We start from the raw sequence: 16,779 nt of genomic DNA on the forward strand, positions 1-16,779 counted from the left end.
AAAATAACAACTTCATATTTTGAACATCTATTTATTTTGCTTTATTTTAGATTCATGAGGTATTTTTATTTTGGTTCTGTTGTGAAAAGAAGTACAATATTTCTAAATCTAAATAATTGCGATAGTAGAGTAGATAGTAGAGTATAGTAGAGTAGATTGATAGTAGAGTATAGTAGAGTAGATAGTAGAGTAGATTGATCTTTATTAAGATCAATCAAACTAATATGTGTTGACAAACTCATTGTGTTGAGTTTTCAGTTCTCCAGAGCTTTTGATCAGGAAATTTAGTATTAAAAAAAAGCTTGCTAATTTAGTTTTTCCTAATAATACTTTTAAATAAACACCTTTGCAGTCTTCAATCTCTATTCTACCTTCTCTGATGTTGTTAGAAGTGGTCACTTCACCTGCTACATACTGTGACCATATCTCTAAAGCAGACACAATTCTTTGCACTTCCTACTTTCTTTTGAAATGAGTCTTGACTGGTGTTATTTTTTGTTCCTACCCTGTTCTTCCTTTTGTGAAGGTGATGCTTATATTTATTTACTTTATAGTTTGTGTTGGAAAGGACCCTGTGGGTCTTGTAGTCCAACATCCTACTGGTGCAGGGGACCTATACTATCCCAGACATATGGCAGTCCAATCTCTTCTTTAAGGTCTCCAGTGTTGGAGTGTTCACAACCTCCGCAGGCAGGTCATTTCACCGGTTGATTGCTCTCATCATCAGAAAGGTCTTCCTTATTTTTAGGTTGAATCTCTCCTTGGTCAGCTTCCATCCATTGCTCCTTGTCTGGCTCTCTGGTGCTTTGGAAACAGTGTGACCCCTTCCTTGCTGTGGCAGCCCCACATTTTTGCTAGACTGTCCACACCTAGTTCCTGCAACCTTTCCTCATATTCTGGTTTCTCTCTTCTGTACTTTTTCCACAGTTTCAATGTCTTTTTTGTAGTGTGGAGCCCAAAATTGAATGCAGTACTCTAGGTGTGCTCTGACTAGGGTGTTATAGAGTGGCATTTGTACTTCCTTAGTCCTACATTGTATTCCTCTGTTGAAGCAGCTCAAGATTGTTTTGGCTTTTTAGCCACCGCTGCACATTGCTGGTTCATGTTTGGTTGATTGTCCACCAAGACTCCTAGATCTCTCTCCTAGTCACTTGTGTTGAGTGTGGTTTTACCCAGTTTGTATGTATGTTTTGGGGTTTTCTTACTTAGGTGTAAGGAATTTACTTTTCTCTATGTTGAACTTCATTTTGTTTGTTTGGGCCCACTGTATAATTCTGTCTAGAACTTTCTGTATCCTGAGCCTATCCTCAGGAGTATTGACCACTCCCCCTCTATACCATCATCTAGGTCATTGACTAATATGTTAAAGAGTACTGGGCCTAGGATGACCCTTGTGGTCCGCTGCTTACTTCTTTCCATGTGGGCATAGATCAGTTGAGGACTACTCGCTGGGTGCGGTTAGTCAGTTAGTTTTCAATGCATCTTGTTGTGTTACTGTTTATCCCACTTTTCTTTCTTATGCAGAGTAGTAGATTTTCCTCCACCTTGTCAAATGCTTTGCTAAAGTCCAGGTTTATTAAGTCCACTGAGTTTCTCTGTCAATTGATTTGGTCACAGCATTGAAGAATGATTTGGCATGATTTGTTCCTGATGAAACCATTTTGGCTGGTGGTTATTAAATTTGTTTGCCTCAAAGTGGTGGCAGATATGTTTCTTTTCTTTTTTTTTGTATTTTCTCTCTTATAGATGTCAGGCTGATCAGTCTGTAGTTTCCTGGGTCTGGTTTTTTGCCTTTTTTGTAAATGGGGACCACGTCAGCTTGATTCCAATAATCAGTAGTTCTCTTGTGATCCAGGATTTTTGGAAGATGTGGTACAGAGGTTCAGCTATGACATCTGCTAGTTCCTTTAGGACTCTGGGATGTAATCCCCCTGCCCTGGTGATTTGAACTCATTGAGTTTCAACAGGTGATCCCTTACTCTATTTTTCTTAAAGTGGAGTTTTGTTCCAGTTCTGATTTCTGCAGCTGTGTTGCAGTTTTTTTGGTTTGTGGTTTCTTTGTGAGTGAAGATAGATGTGAAGAATGTGTTGAGTAGTTCTGCTTTGTCTCTGTGGATGTTTTACATTATAAAATACATATGAAATATCTCTGCATAGGAATCTGTATTAATCCCAGGTGTATGTACCTAAACCAGACTTTAGCAATGATGAAGAAAAACCACTTAAACCTCACATTATTATCATGATGTTCTGGGTAGAAAAAAAATCATATTTCTACTTGCCAGTTCATGTGATTAAAACATATAATTTTCCCTTTTGCAAAATTTATTATAATTTTCATTACTTTTCTTTACCTTTGTACAATTGAATGATTACATCATGATACTGTCAAATACTTTGTGTAGATTTTTTATTATCTTGTGTTAAAAGCTTTGCAGAACATGGAATAAATATCATCTTGTAAGTATTCCTACTGAAAAAGGCATTCCAGTTAGATTGTTAGATGTGGTAAGACATAATAAACACGTTATATTTTTTTATCCCTTCCGTTCTTCCATTCATTTATTCTTTCTTCTCCTTTTCAGATGGCTGCCATATATGTCTCAAGGAATAATCTGTTCAGAAATAGAGCTCTTTGTCCAAGGTAAATTACATAAACAGAATTTGGAGGGAGATTGAAATTCAAAGTACAATCTTATTATGGGCCTAGCACTATTGAATTGTTATTGAACAAATGTATTGGACTGAACTGTAAATCAGTTGCACATAAATTGGTCAACCATGAAAACCAAATACTGACATAATGATCAGGATTTGCTGAATATGTAAATCCCTATGTTCCATACTACCATAAGGCTTCCAAATATGGAAGCCTTGTGGTAGTATGGGGGTCTTACAGGGAGGCCTTCGATAAGGAATTTATTTTCTGTATAATATTTGGATATTTGCAGCTCTGATCTGGTACAATAGACCTATCTTATAATGACTTTGGGACAGATTAGTGATTATAGGCTGATCTTAATGCCATTCTGCCAGTTTCATATGAAGACGCTTCATTATTTGTATCCTCATGATGTTTCTTTTAACTTTCACTAGTTTACTGCATATATATTATATCCTGCCTTGAGTCCTTGGAGATGGGCAGCCTATAAGGCAAATAAATAAAAAAAAGGTCTCAAATTAAGCTTCTCATTGCCAGTATAACTCTGAGCCAAGCCAATATAAACAATTAGGAGGGTCTGCTCCATAGAAAAAAGAATCAGTGTGTCCAGGAATAAGTTTATCATCAATAAATATATTTTAAACATTAAAAAAAAAAAATTTAAGCTTCTCACATTTATAGCAATATTTCTCCTCTTCTTCAAAGCTATGCAATACAAAAGATCTACAATGCCTTTGTAACAATTATAGTGATAATAATAAATAATAATAATAATAATAGTAATAATAATAATAACAACAACAACAATAATAATAACAACAACAACAATAATAATAATTTATTAGATTTGTATGCCGCCCCTTTCCGCAGACTCGGGCGGCTCACAACAATAATAATAACAATGTGACAATGTAACAAATCTAATATCTAAAAAGCATCTAAAAACCCATCATTTAAAACCATACAACACAAGCATACCATACATAAAACTATATAACCCTGGGAAGATATCTCAATTCCCCCATGCCTAGCGATACAGGTGGGTCTTAAGCAATTTATGAAAGACAAGGAGGGTGGGGACAGTTCTGATCTCTGGGGGGAGTTGATTCCAGAGAGCCGGGGCCACCACAGAGAAGGCTCTTCTCCTGGGGCCTGCCAGACAACATTGTTTAGTCGATTGGACCCAGAGAAGGCCAACTCTGTGTGACCTTATCGGCCACTGGGATTCGTGTGGCAGAAGACGGTTCCGGAGGTATTCTGGTCCGATGCCATGTAGGGCTTTATAGGTCATTGCCAACACTTTGAATTGTGACTGGAAACTGATCGGCAGCCAATGCAAGCCACGGAGTTTTGGGGAGACATGGGCAAATCTAGGTAACCCCACGATAGCTCTTGCAGACGCATTCTGCACGATCTGAAGTTTCCAAACACTTTTCAAAGGTGGCCCCATGTAGAGAGCATTGCAGTAGTTGAACCTCGAGGTGATGAGGGCATGAGCGATTGTGAGCAATGACTCCCTGTCCAAATAGGGCCGCAACTGGTGCACCAGGTGAACCTGTGCAAATGCCCTCCTCCCCACAGCCGAAAGATGATGTTCCAATGTTAGCTACAATCAGGGACAGGGTTCTGTCCAGATCCCGTTGATTTCATAAGGCTGCTGTGGATATCTCAACCCTCTGGCTCCTGATATCATGATCATTCTGCTTTTGGAAGCAGGAGAGTTCAATTCTTTCAAACTCCCCTTGAACCAAATAACCATTTCCTGTCACTCCTCTTCCTCACACTGTTGCTAAACTTGGCAGTTAGTTGTTAAGGCTCAGAAGGGACGGGAGGCAGAAGAAATGGAGCAATGAGCAGCTATTTTGCCACCAGTTCTCCAATCTCATGGAGCTGTTTCCCGGATCTTTTACCAGAGGGATCTATGAGATTTGAGACTGGCAAATATATAACCATAACTTATCTTGCTTCTCTTGCCAATCTGCCAAGCCCCAGGCAGCCCTGTACTTGATCCACAGCAGATGGTGCTGCTTTGTAAAGCAGAATAGCACTTCATGCTTTAGCAGGCAAAATCATCCCTATCCCCACGTGGATATCAGTGAGGAGTGACATCTGTCTGATATAGCAGCAGCTGCATGGAATAGTATGAGATTTCTGCTCAATGAAACAGTTGAGCACATCTTTCTTCTTCCATGCATCATTTGGCTCAGGACCAGGTTCTGACAGGTAGTCTACTCATCTGTCAAAACCAGCTTCTTGCTTTGAGAGAGCAATTGGTGTTTTTTTTAACCAACATATGATGCCAGTGAAACCCACTAATCCCTTTCCTTAAGTGGTCATACTCAATTAATATTTTTATTTTCTTGGTTTGTCTCGGATGCAAATAAAATTAGTATTATTGTATTGTTGTGCATTAACTCTGCGACCATGGCAATGGGACAGCTCCACATACTGTATGTTGGTATTCTTTTCAACCATCTCATGGATTGAATGAAAGGACATGAATACAGAGATTAATACAGTCCTGCAAATTATTCAGAGAAGAATAGAAAGCTGGCTGCTTTTAGATTTTTCAAGTGTAGCAAGCTGGTTTGTGAAAGTTATTTGTTTCTTCTTCAGGAGCAAAAGAGTTAATATCAACTTAGCACCTCTTCCTTTCTTCCACATTTTATTGTAACCTGACAACTCTATTATTAACTGCACTGCTGTTTTATTTTTGGCAGAAATGCAAATAAATCATCAGTTGAAAATGCAAGAGGAAGAAAATGGTAAACTGTTCCGTTGCTTTTTCTTTTAATCAAAGTTTAGAGCTAAACTGAAATGTGTGGGGGTGTAGGTTCTGTGAACATCTTTGCCTCCTTTTAACAGACATTTTCTGAAGGGAGGAACATTATGGAGAGCAATAAAGGCATTCATATAATATCTCTTTCTTCACATTCTTGTTAAGAAAGAAATACCTGCTTTTATTTAGTTATTTCATTATCTTATATCCAAGCCTGTTAACTATTCACAAAGGCAATCTGTATTGAAGACATCTTTTCTTTATCTTGGCAATGTGACTTTGGTCTCTTCCTGATGAGATTTCTCTTTGATTGGCATTTTATCACAGATAAATGTAAAGAGGAAAAATGTGGTTTATAGCAAATTATGCACCCATCCACAGTTAAAAGAATCAGAGGGTATCAACCTATCAGATTTTGCATACAAGAGGGATGAAAATTTGTGATACAGTTAATTACTTGTATCCTTTTAACTATGATCAGTATAATATTAGTCTTGCTTAGTTCCTAAACAGAACAATATTTATTAAAAGAATATTTTGAAAATGTGTATTCCACTCAAGTATCTGATGCAAGTAGATTCTGACCGATACCTTGCTAAACATCACACCTGATATTTAGCACTTTCTAAAACATTTAGATTTTTTTTAATGTATAGAAAAATATATTCATGATGGCATTCACGATATAAACACTGGCACACATTTGAAATAGTTTTAGTAATACTTTTGGAGTGCAAGTTGTAAATGAAAGAACATATTTGAGAACAGGGAGGTTTACTTAGAAATTTGGTCTCAGTTAATTCTAGCTACAGTCATCTACTTCTGTAGTACACAGTGAGAGAATCCTGCTGAGGGTGTGCCCTGTGCTATATAAGAAAATACTCTGCTAATTTCTAGTGTTAGTTTGCTTATTATAATGGTCTGATATTATAATAGTGGTTTCATAAATGATAGATCTCCTACCCTCTATTAAAGCTACCAGTATAAGAAAATGATCAGGACATTATACTATCAACCCTAGCATGTGTATATTTATTAATAAATCATTTGTGTCCCCAATAGCCTTCAAGGTGGCTTACAATTTAAACCATTAAATAATATATTTATACACAGATACTGAAAATATGAAAGAATGTGAGATAAGCTACTAATTTTTTAATTACATGACATTTTAAAACAGATATCCTCCCCACAAAAAAATGTCCTGAATTAGATCACACAATTCTGTGCATGTTCTCTAAGAATAAAATCTATTTCCACTATTTCGTATACATTTTTTCCAGGCAAATCTACACTAGACAGCATTCTGATGTTGCATTGAAGACCATTGTGTCATCTAATTCCATAAGCTCTTAAAACATCACCAAAGCATAACCTTAGTTTACAGTATTTCACCATCCAGCCATCCCATCCCTGAGCACCTGCTTTTTCTTTTAAGCATTCGATTGTTCCCGTTTCCTAGGCTTAGTGATGCATTGTTTGCAATAAAGCTGGTACTGCACAGCTCTCCAGGCACTGGGTAGTTACTGAGATAAAACTGCTCTGTCAGTGGAACTCATTTTAATTTTGTTTACCTGCAGGAGAAGATTGGAAAATCACTATAGTCACTGGAGATTTTGAAACAGCTGGCACAACAGCAACTGTGTCCCTTTATGTTTATGGAGATAACAAGGCTTCAGGTCCTCTTATACTGGGATCTGGAAAACACCAGCTGTTTAATCCCAACAGTACAGACACATTCCAGGTACAATATGACTTTATACAAACAATGAAGAGTAGCTGAGTTATTAAAAACAGGTTTATTTTAAGGTGAATAAGTGACAGACATTTATTAATGCTTCTATTGTTGTGATTTCAATTCACATTTCATTGTCTCAGTGGTTCATTGAAATAATATGTAGCATTCCTGGAAGAACTGAGTGATTGCATATTTATGGCTCCAATTGTACTAAGATTAATTACCAAGAAGATAGTTGGCATCTGGGAAGATACTATGCTATTATCGTATACGATTACCGTATATATCAACATTTCCTTTCCTTTCTGATGCATATACTGCTGTTATTTACATGCTGTAAGGCAGAGATTTAGTTGTTGCACACAATTTGGCCTGCTTCAAACCATTGATTTCAAGGTTTAACATTTTAGCCTGCCAGATAATTTTTTAAAAAAGTTTTATTGGATTTTTATTTTTACACCAATATCAATGCATGAACAGTGTGGCCTCTGGGTATAATTCCTTTTGCTAAAAACAGCAGTGATAATAATAATAGTTGTTATATTAATCAAACTTATATAATCCTAGTATTGATATACATGATTGTTTAGAGTGGTTTTTCAATATTTCAATGTTCCATTTTAATACCAATTATATTATTAAGCATACGAGTCTGCGGAGAGGGGCAGCATACAAATCCAATAAATAAATAAATACTTAGTAATAACATATTTCAACCATTAATCTTTCCATCTACTTATTACTTATATTCTATTTTATAAAAATTATACCTGCTAATATTCCCCCCTTTTCTTATTTCTACCTCTATTCTAACTTCTTGTCAGGCCACCATTAGTAATCCTATTATTAATTTATTTGTTTTATATTAAGACATAATCTTTCATTATTTAGTTGTTCAAAGTCACAATTCAAATACCAGTCATCCTATTATTTAAGCATATCTAATAATGCCATCTTTCAGTTCCAATCTTTCCATGTATCTATTGCTTTATATAAATTTCTAGCTCTATTTTGGTTTTTAATAAGGCCATCATTATGTTAGAAAAAAGAAAAAAGTAATAATAATTCTTTTCAATCCATCATCTCTTGTCCATTTTAATATTTCACTTCTTATTCGGTTTTTGGGTTACCTCCCATACTCTTGGATCTTTGTCTCTATCAGCATTTGTGTCTTCACCATTCAGTCTGAATATTTCTCCCATCTTTATCCTCCTATGCTACCAGGTTTCCAGAGTGTCCACCCAAATCTTTATCTCCCTTTCAAAAGTATTTTCCAGGTTATCCAATTCCATTTTAAAATCTCTTATAGTACTTTTCCCTTGGTTTATGTCATTGGTCATTGTTATCTTTATCGTCCCCTCCTTCTCATCTTCTTGCTTTGTTTGCTGGTTTTTCTGTTCTGTCTTTTCCTCCATTCTTTCTATTGTCTCCTTTCTTACCTGGGCTCTTTGATCTTCAATCATTATTAGTTGGAGCATATTTTCTATTTTCCCATTTATGTCTTGCATTAGGTTTTTATCTCTCTGTGATTCTTTGATGCTTTGAACATCAACAGATAATGGAACTTGTTACCCAATAAATCCAAAAGGCACAATTGCCCACCTGATGTAAAATATAAAAGACCAACATTACATTTTACCCTCTTTCAGAAATGATTATGTTCTACTTTTAAAAAATTAAAACGGTCACCTTCTCCTAGTCCAGGTGCAGATATTGATTAGAAGAAGACCTTGAATTTGAACTTTGAATTGAGTTCCATTGATATCCGAGAAATCAATGTCTCTGGGACTAAGTGACAAGCACAAACTAATGGGATTCATTTCAAGAACGGAGAAAAACACCTCCCGTTCCCAGTATTTGTCTGTTGTTTTGATTAATTGTGCAGATTTAATTGCTCCCAAAATAAAATACCTGGCATGAAAGGTACCTTCAGTTACGATTGGTATACTTCCTTTTAGTATCGGAGATTCAGTTCTGTCATCTTTTCATAAATCTATAAACTGCCTTATACTTAGTGCATTTATGTCATGTGATCTTACACAGCTTAGTTGTACAGCTGTACAAGGCTGGCTAATCTTGAGGGCCTGATTATGCCTTTTTGCAAGTCATCTGGTATATCTTCCATAGTTTACTACTCTCTAATAGCCTGTCATGAGAAAACCTAAACAGTTTTGGTTTTCCCTTTTGAAAGATTACATGAAATTTATAAGCAAATTCTCTTACTAGATTGCAATGAAGTGCATCATGTTTTGTAAAGAATGATGCAAGGATTTTCAATCTAAGCTCTTTTCTTGAAAAGCTTTAAGATGAAATTTTCTGTAAACATTCCTTTCAGATTTCATGTATATGTTGAGCTTGTTTTATGAAAAGGAGACAGGCGAATCATAAAAAACAAGAAAAAGGGAATGCATTTCTTTGAATACATTATCATCAACTGAGCTGAATATATGTGAGATTAATTTACCAGCATACAGATTTTGGGGGAAACACTTTGCCATGAACTGAGAGGGTAATACAAAATACTAATTTATATTAATTTATAAAATACTCACTAAACCATATTAGCAAACAAATTCTATGACAAAATATATTACCAAGATGAGAAAATGTGATTGGGGTGAAACTAGTGGTTAAAAAAATGTAATCATCAAGATGTCATCATTCTTCGGCATCAGTGATTAGAGCAGTGATCACAAGGCTCAGTTTGATTTGAGGGAAGACCCATCAATCACTGATTACCCCCTCCCTCCTGCTCTACAGTATGATCCTTTGCCTCAACAACTTTTTAAAAAATTGCTGCCATTGTTCCACCCTTCAAAATTTGGAGGTTTGGGAAATTGTATCAGGAATGGAGACTTGTGGAGGTCCAGAATTTGAACAGATGTAGTTGTAGCATGTTTGCTTAGTTACAAATAAATAATGTATCCAATTGTCTGTTTCCAAGCTCAAGTTCAGTAGAATCAAATGGATGCTTATTTGTGTGAAGTTGTCCAGAAGTTCTTTAGAGGGATATTTTTGAATGCTGAACATTGAACATGAAACCATTTGCATGCAAAATCTATGTCTTCACTGTGATGACAAGACAGAGTGGCTGTGGGTATTGCCTCCCAAGGACAATTCCATCTGTCTGTCCATTACCCTGGGGGGGAACTATTGACCCCCCTCAGAGAGGGTGCGCAACTTGGGTGTCCTCCTTGATCCACAGCTGACATTGGAACATCATCTTTCGGCTGTGGCGAGGAGGGCGTTTGCCCAGGTTCGCCTGGTGAACCAGTTGCGGCCCTATTTGGACAGGGAGTCATTGCTCACAGTCACTCATGCCCTCATCACCTCGAGATTCGATTACTGCAACGCTCTCTACATGGGGCTACCTCTGAAAAGTGTTTGGAAACTCCAGATTCCAAACTGCAGAACGCAGCCGCGAGAGCCATCATGGGGCTTCCCAGATTCGCCCACGTATCTACAACACTCCGTGGCCTGCATTGGCTGCCGATCAGTTTCCGGTCACAATTCAAAGTGTTGGTCATAACCTTTAAAGCCCTACATGGCATTGGACCAGAATACCTCTGGAACTGCCTGCTACTGCACGAATCCCAGCGGCCGATAAGGTCCCACAGAGTTGGCCTCCGGGTCCCATCGACAAAACAATGTCATCTGGCGGGCCCCAGGGGAAGAGCCTTCTCTGTGGTGGCCCCGGCCCTCTGGAATCAACTCCCCCTGGAGATTAGAATTGCTCCCACCCTCCTTGTCTTCCGTAAACTACTTAAGACACACCTATACCGCCAGGCATGGGGGATTTGAGACACCTTTCCCCCAGGCTTATTATAATTTATGTTTGGTATGTATGTGCTGTTTGGTTTTTAATTATGATAGGGTTTTTAGTTTTGTTTTTTTTTAATATTAGATTTGTGCCTGTATAATACTGTTTTTATCGTGTTGTGAGCCGCCCCGAGTCTTCGGAGAGGGGCTGCATACAAATCTAATAAATTATTATTATTATTATTATTATTATTATTATTATTATTATTATTATTAGCTCCCTATGTTGTCAATTTAAGTAAACATTTGCATTAGTTATTATGAAAAACTAATTCATTGGTATATAATACAGGGAAAACCATTGCCTTAGTTCTCTGGATCTATGCAAAAATCCCCCTATATGTTGCTTCTATTTTCATCCTAAATGCACAAAATATATTAATAGTTTTTAGATTATAATGTTTTGCTAACATACTTTGGATGTTCATGATAAAGATGTGAAGTGGCTATGAATGAAAAATAATTCTGCACTATACTTTCTGCATGTTGCAGACATGTTGGAAATACATTTATATAAGGTACAAATATAAGAAATGTTGACAGTGATGGATGTGTAAGCATCCTTATTTCTTGCAATAGTGAAATAAAATAGAAGACAGAAAGGAAACCTCTTATTGCATTGTACTGGCGGTAATAGTCTTAAGGTTAGTAAATACTGGCAGAATGTCTTGAATAGGCAGTAGTTGTATAGATTTCATCTGCCCCTTCAAAACACATCACATAAGTTGGCACATATCAGCACATTTGGCAATCTGTGCTTAAAGGTAGTTTGATAACTGGAGCACTAGGTGAATTGAAGATAAAGCTTTGTCAATCGGCACGCAAATGATACCTGCCATATCCTTTGGTTGCTTTCCAATAATTTGGAAATGTGAACAAGCTAAAGATTCAGAACAGTCTATTCAGTATAGATAGATGCTTATGTACATACAGATGAATTTGTGGCTTTGTGCATTTTTAAAAATATATGGGCAGATAGTCTGTACTAGTGGATGAAAATATAATAAAAACACTCCTACGTACTCTCAAGAAGCAGAGTGAACAGCCTTGGTGTAAAGAACACTACTTCTTTACACGCAAATCTTTAAATGCGAAATTGCTGCTGAAGGATGCCTGTTTTTTTAATGATGCAAGATTTGATAGGAAATATGGTATAGTAACCAGGAAAAATTGCAGTGTGTCACTCAATTTCAAGGAAGGAAAGGGATTAGGGGATGGATGGTTGGGAGTTGGCAGGATTTGGTGGGGTGGAGGATGCTGCTGACTGTAGAAATTGGGCTGGTAGGAATGATTGAAGGGAAAAAGAGGAAGAGAGCAGATTCAGTTCCCAGGAGGCGAAAACAAAGCTATGAAAGGAGTACAGTCAGCTGTGTGTCATCAGATAGTCACATTAAGATTGTTCTTGTAGCAGCTATTGTTTGAGCCTATTTTCTTGGTGTCAGGGCTGTGGTCTATTAAAATGTTATTCTATAAAAGCTGCTTGTTTAGACCTTACCTTCAGTAAGTACCTTGATTTCTCAACTCTTATCTGCAGAATTCAGTGCTAATTCTGAATTTAAAGTTTTCCTGCAAAAACTCAATTAGAATAGATCTGGAAGGGATCTTGGAGATCTTCTAGTCCACCCCCACCCACCATCTCCGCTCAAGCAGGAGACCCTATACTAATGATGGCTAACCTTTTCTAGAGCGAGTGCCAAAGCATGCATGCACAAATGCATGTGCCCGAACCCCTAAAATGTGATGCGTGCATGACCCCGTGCATGCACCCACCCTTGTACATGCATGCATAGTCCCCATGCACCCCATGCCTTGCATGCATGTGTGCCTTCTGCATGCACCCCAGTGCATGTGCATACACACCCTGCCTCTCACACATGTGCATGCAGCCCTTCTGCACACCCCACGCCCCGCACATACGTGGTAGAGACCCCAAGACCAGCTGGCCAGTGAGAGGCGCATGCATATGCACAGCTGAACTGAACTGGGGCGGCAGCTCATGTGCCATCAGAGGGCACTGCGTGTCACCTCTGGCGTGCATGCCATAGGTTCACCATCACGGCCTTATACAATTTCAGAGAAGTGACTGTCCACCCACAACTTCTTTAAAAAACAGTACCCGTGGAAATCTATTATATTTATATTTATATTTATATTTATATTTATATTTATATTTATATTTATATTTATATTTATATTTATATTTATATTTATATTTATATTTATATTTATATTTATATTTATATTTATATTTATATTTATATTTATATTTATATTTATATTTATATTTATATTTATATTTATATTTATATTTATATTTATATTTATATTTACATTTACATTTACATTTACATTTACATTTACATTTACATTTACATTTATATATATATTTACGTTTACATTTACATTTACATTTATTTATGTTTATTTATATTTATAATTTAACTCCGTCGGTAAGCCCATATTTCGTCATCACTCCATGGACTTTGGCATAATGCATTATCAGCTAATTCATACTATCCTTCCACATTTATAGCTTCCCCACTCCAATGTTTCCCTCTGTCGTTTTTTTTTCTTCCACTCAATTGTATCTGATTCTTGGGCCCCACCGAGACATGTTCTTGCAGTTTCTTGGCAAAGCTTTGAAAAGTTGTTTGCTATTGCCTGCTGCCTAGGGATGAGAGAAGTTGACTGACCCAAGGTCACCCAGCTGGGTATGGGACCAGAAGTCATGGTCCTCCAATTTCTACCTTGATGTTTTAACCACTATGCCATCCTAGATCTTCATTTCATTTAACTGTGTTCAAATGTTACTGCTTTGACCAAGCTTAATAATATATTTGTTAAATGTATTGTTTTGGGATTAATGCAGTAAAAGCAAGAAGTCTTTGATAAATTGTCCCTAAATATTTATTTACTTACTTACTTACTTACTTACTTACTTACTTACTTACTTACTTACTTACTTACTTACTTACTTACTTACTTAGTTTTCTATGTCGCCCTTCTCCTGGGACTCAGGGAAGTTAACTCTACGAATAAATCTATTACATTTATACTTAAGCAAAATGAACTTTAAGCAGGATAGCAATGATAGAATGAAAGTATAATTAAGGCCATTAACACATTTAAACATTAATCTGTTGGCTCATCTTTGAATATAAAATCTTAGTGGAATTACGGTAGATAGGATCTTCTAATCACAAGTCCCCAATATATAGAAGAGTTTCATATCGTTATGACATTAATACAACATGTATTTAAAAAACCTCCAAAATAAGCAATTGAGCTTTTCCCCAAATGTCTTTTCAGTTTCAGTTCTTTCAAGTAGTTCCAGGGGTGAGGAAATTTTGGGTAATTGTCCTTCCACTGGACATTTCATCTCCTAAGAAAAATGTCCTAAGAAAAGTTAAGCTACCCTCCTTAGCACATTTTTCATCATTGGCCTATGACCTTCTTATTGTCCCCCAGGTGTTCTAAATAACATGCTATCTTTATTTTATGTTAATGGAGAATGTTATGTTATTGGAGAATTTATTTATTAACATTTCAGTTTCATTTGATTGAATTATTTAGATTTATCTGTATGTAACTAAAATATAATGAAAGCCTTTCTTATCTATTTTACAGTTTAACCTAAAAAATATTGGAGAACCATATAAAATCCGAATTGGCCATGACAACAGTGGAACAAATCCCAGTTGGTACCTGAATGAAATTAGATTTCAAAAGATGAATTTGCCACCTGAGCAAGAAATCTGTTTTCCTGTCAACTGTTGGTTATCTGAAGACCAAGGAGACAGAGACACATGGAAAGAAATACCAATTAAGAGGCCTAAAAAAGAACTTCTACCATGTATGTCTATAATATATAATTATTTTTAATTCAGCTATAGGTATATTGTGTATTAGTTTCAATTACGTATTTTTATTATCCATCTTATTATTCATCACAGTGTTATGAAAGTAAGGAAATAAGAATAGGAAAACTTTAGCTGCTAGGGAAGTATACTTGGCTAGTATTTTTCAAAATACTAATAGCTCAAGTGCTTACTCTCCAGAAATATATTTAAAATGCCCCAAGATCAATGTATTGTTTTAACAACTTCTACATTCTCACTCAAGCATTTCCTTTAAAAAAAATATATATATTTTATTAATTTTCAAAGGCAAACATACAAACATAACATAAAACATTTAGTGGAGCTACAGTCGCTCCGCTCAAAGTAGAAGTCATCATCATAATAATAAAAAAGAAAACATGATCTATAAAATATATGAAAATATATAAAATGAAAATATCTATTTTAACATGATAAATCTAAATCTATATAAAAGTTTATAAAGATAAAGAAAAAGATTTTTTTGAGAAGAAAGAAGAATATATGTTTATATTAGTAAAAAATTACCATCTAACACAATTTTACTACTAAATTCAAATATTCAAATTAATAGGAAAAACTTTAGATGTTAGGGAAGTATACTTGGGTAGTATTTTTCAAAATACTAAATAGCTCAAGTGCTTACTCTCCAGAAATATATTTAAAATGCCCCGAGATCAATGTATTGTTTTAACAACTTCTACATTCTCACTCAAGCATTTCCTGAACAATATAAATTAATACACTCCCTTGTATAGTCCAGAGGAAATCTAGACTGATACAGTTTCAGAATTTTTTTAATAAAGTTTATTTGACAAGACTGTGAACTTTGGCAAGTTACAATTATCTAAATATTATCTGTTAGGGAAGAATTATTTGCACAGTCTTGCACAAAATGAATGAAATAGGAATGTAAATGACTTTAGCAAATGAATTAGCATTTAATAATGGTGGAAATTAGGAGGAACTGTGCAATCAGCCAGGCCCATGTTATTTAATCTTACTTATTATATCTAAAAATATTCGCAGTCACAAGACTTTAGGTTGCTTTTTTGAAGTACTGAACCATTGATAGAATCCAAAAATGTAGTCTAAAAAGGGAAATGAAGGTACTAATGGCAAGCAACTGCATTTCCAATTTAGCATAGTAGTCCTTGTCATTTATCAATATATTATGCTTTTGGTAAAAGAGAACTTGAAATACCAGAAATAATTACAAAGTGGAATGCATAATCTGAATAATATAGTCTAAAAAGACAGAATAATGGAACTATGGAAATATATGCTTTGCAAAATATTTGGGCGATGATGTTTGGAATGTCCTTCCCAGACCAAGCACACACAAATACATTTACTTATAAGGCTTGAAAACACACACACACACACACACACACACACACACACACACACAAACACAATATAGAGATACATTTCTCCACAAAGTTCAGCAACCTAGACTTATCAATGTTCAAAATCTAAGTGGTGGAGTAATCAGATATAGCCTGGGGCGTGCATGTGTATGTGTTTCAAAGGTTACAGCAGATTCATCAGCTGGTCCAGTTTCAAAATGAGGTTTGCAAGGCTCATAATTCAAGGCACACAAAGTTGAAGCTAAGTTAATCATGATTATTATTAAAGGAGAGCCCACGCTTGCTGTCCATTTTAGAAGCAAACCTTGTGGATGGTGTTGGATAGTAATTCCACGCCCTCAACTTCAGAGAGCAATGGCAGTTGTGACTACTGCTGCTATTTGCCCTATTTTATTTATTTATTTTAATTGGATTTGTATGCCGCCCCTACCCGAGGATCGGGGCGGCTCACACCATATATAAGACATAACAATACAATAGATCCAATTAATACAGTTTAAAAAATCTTTAAAAATTCTAAAACACTTTAAAAA

At 35.9% G+C, this 16,779-nt stretch overlaps 1 protein-coding gene across 2 annotated transcripts in view; it reads left to right on the forward strand.

The window, feature by feature from the left end:
* RP1 (RP1 axonemal microtubule associated) overlaps positions 1-16,779 on the forward strand; it is a 210,839-nt gene that overhangs the window by 83,917 nt on the left and 110,143 nt on the right. For both annotated transcript variants that reach the window (XM_070747755.1, XM_070747756.1), the window contains exons 23-26: positions 2,586-2,644; positions 5,383-5,427; positions 7,022-7,185; positions 14,626-14,851. In XM_070747755.1, coding sequence (XP_070603856.1) covers positions 2,586-2,644; positions 5,383-5,427; positions 7,022-7,185; positions 14,626-14,851 — 494 coding nt within the window. The remainder of the gene's footprint in view (positions 1-2,585; positions 2,645-5,382; positions 5,428-7,021; positions 7,186-14,625; positions 14,852-16,779) is intronic.

This window comes from Erythrolamprus reginae, chromosome 3 (assembly GCF_031021105.1).
Source record: "Erythrolamprus reginae isolate rEryReg1 chromosome 3, rEryReg1.hap1, whole genome shotgun sequence".
Lineage (NCBI taxonomy): Eukaryota > Metazoa > Chordata > Lepidosauria > Squamata > Dipsadidae > Erythrolamprus > Erythrolamprus reginae.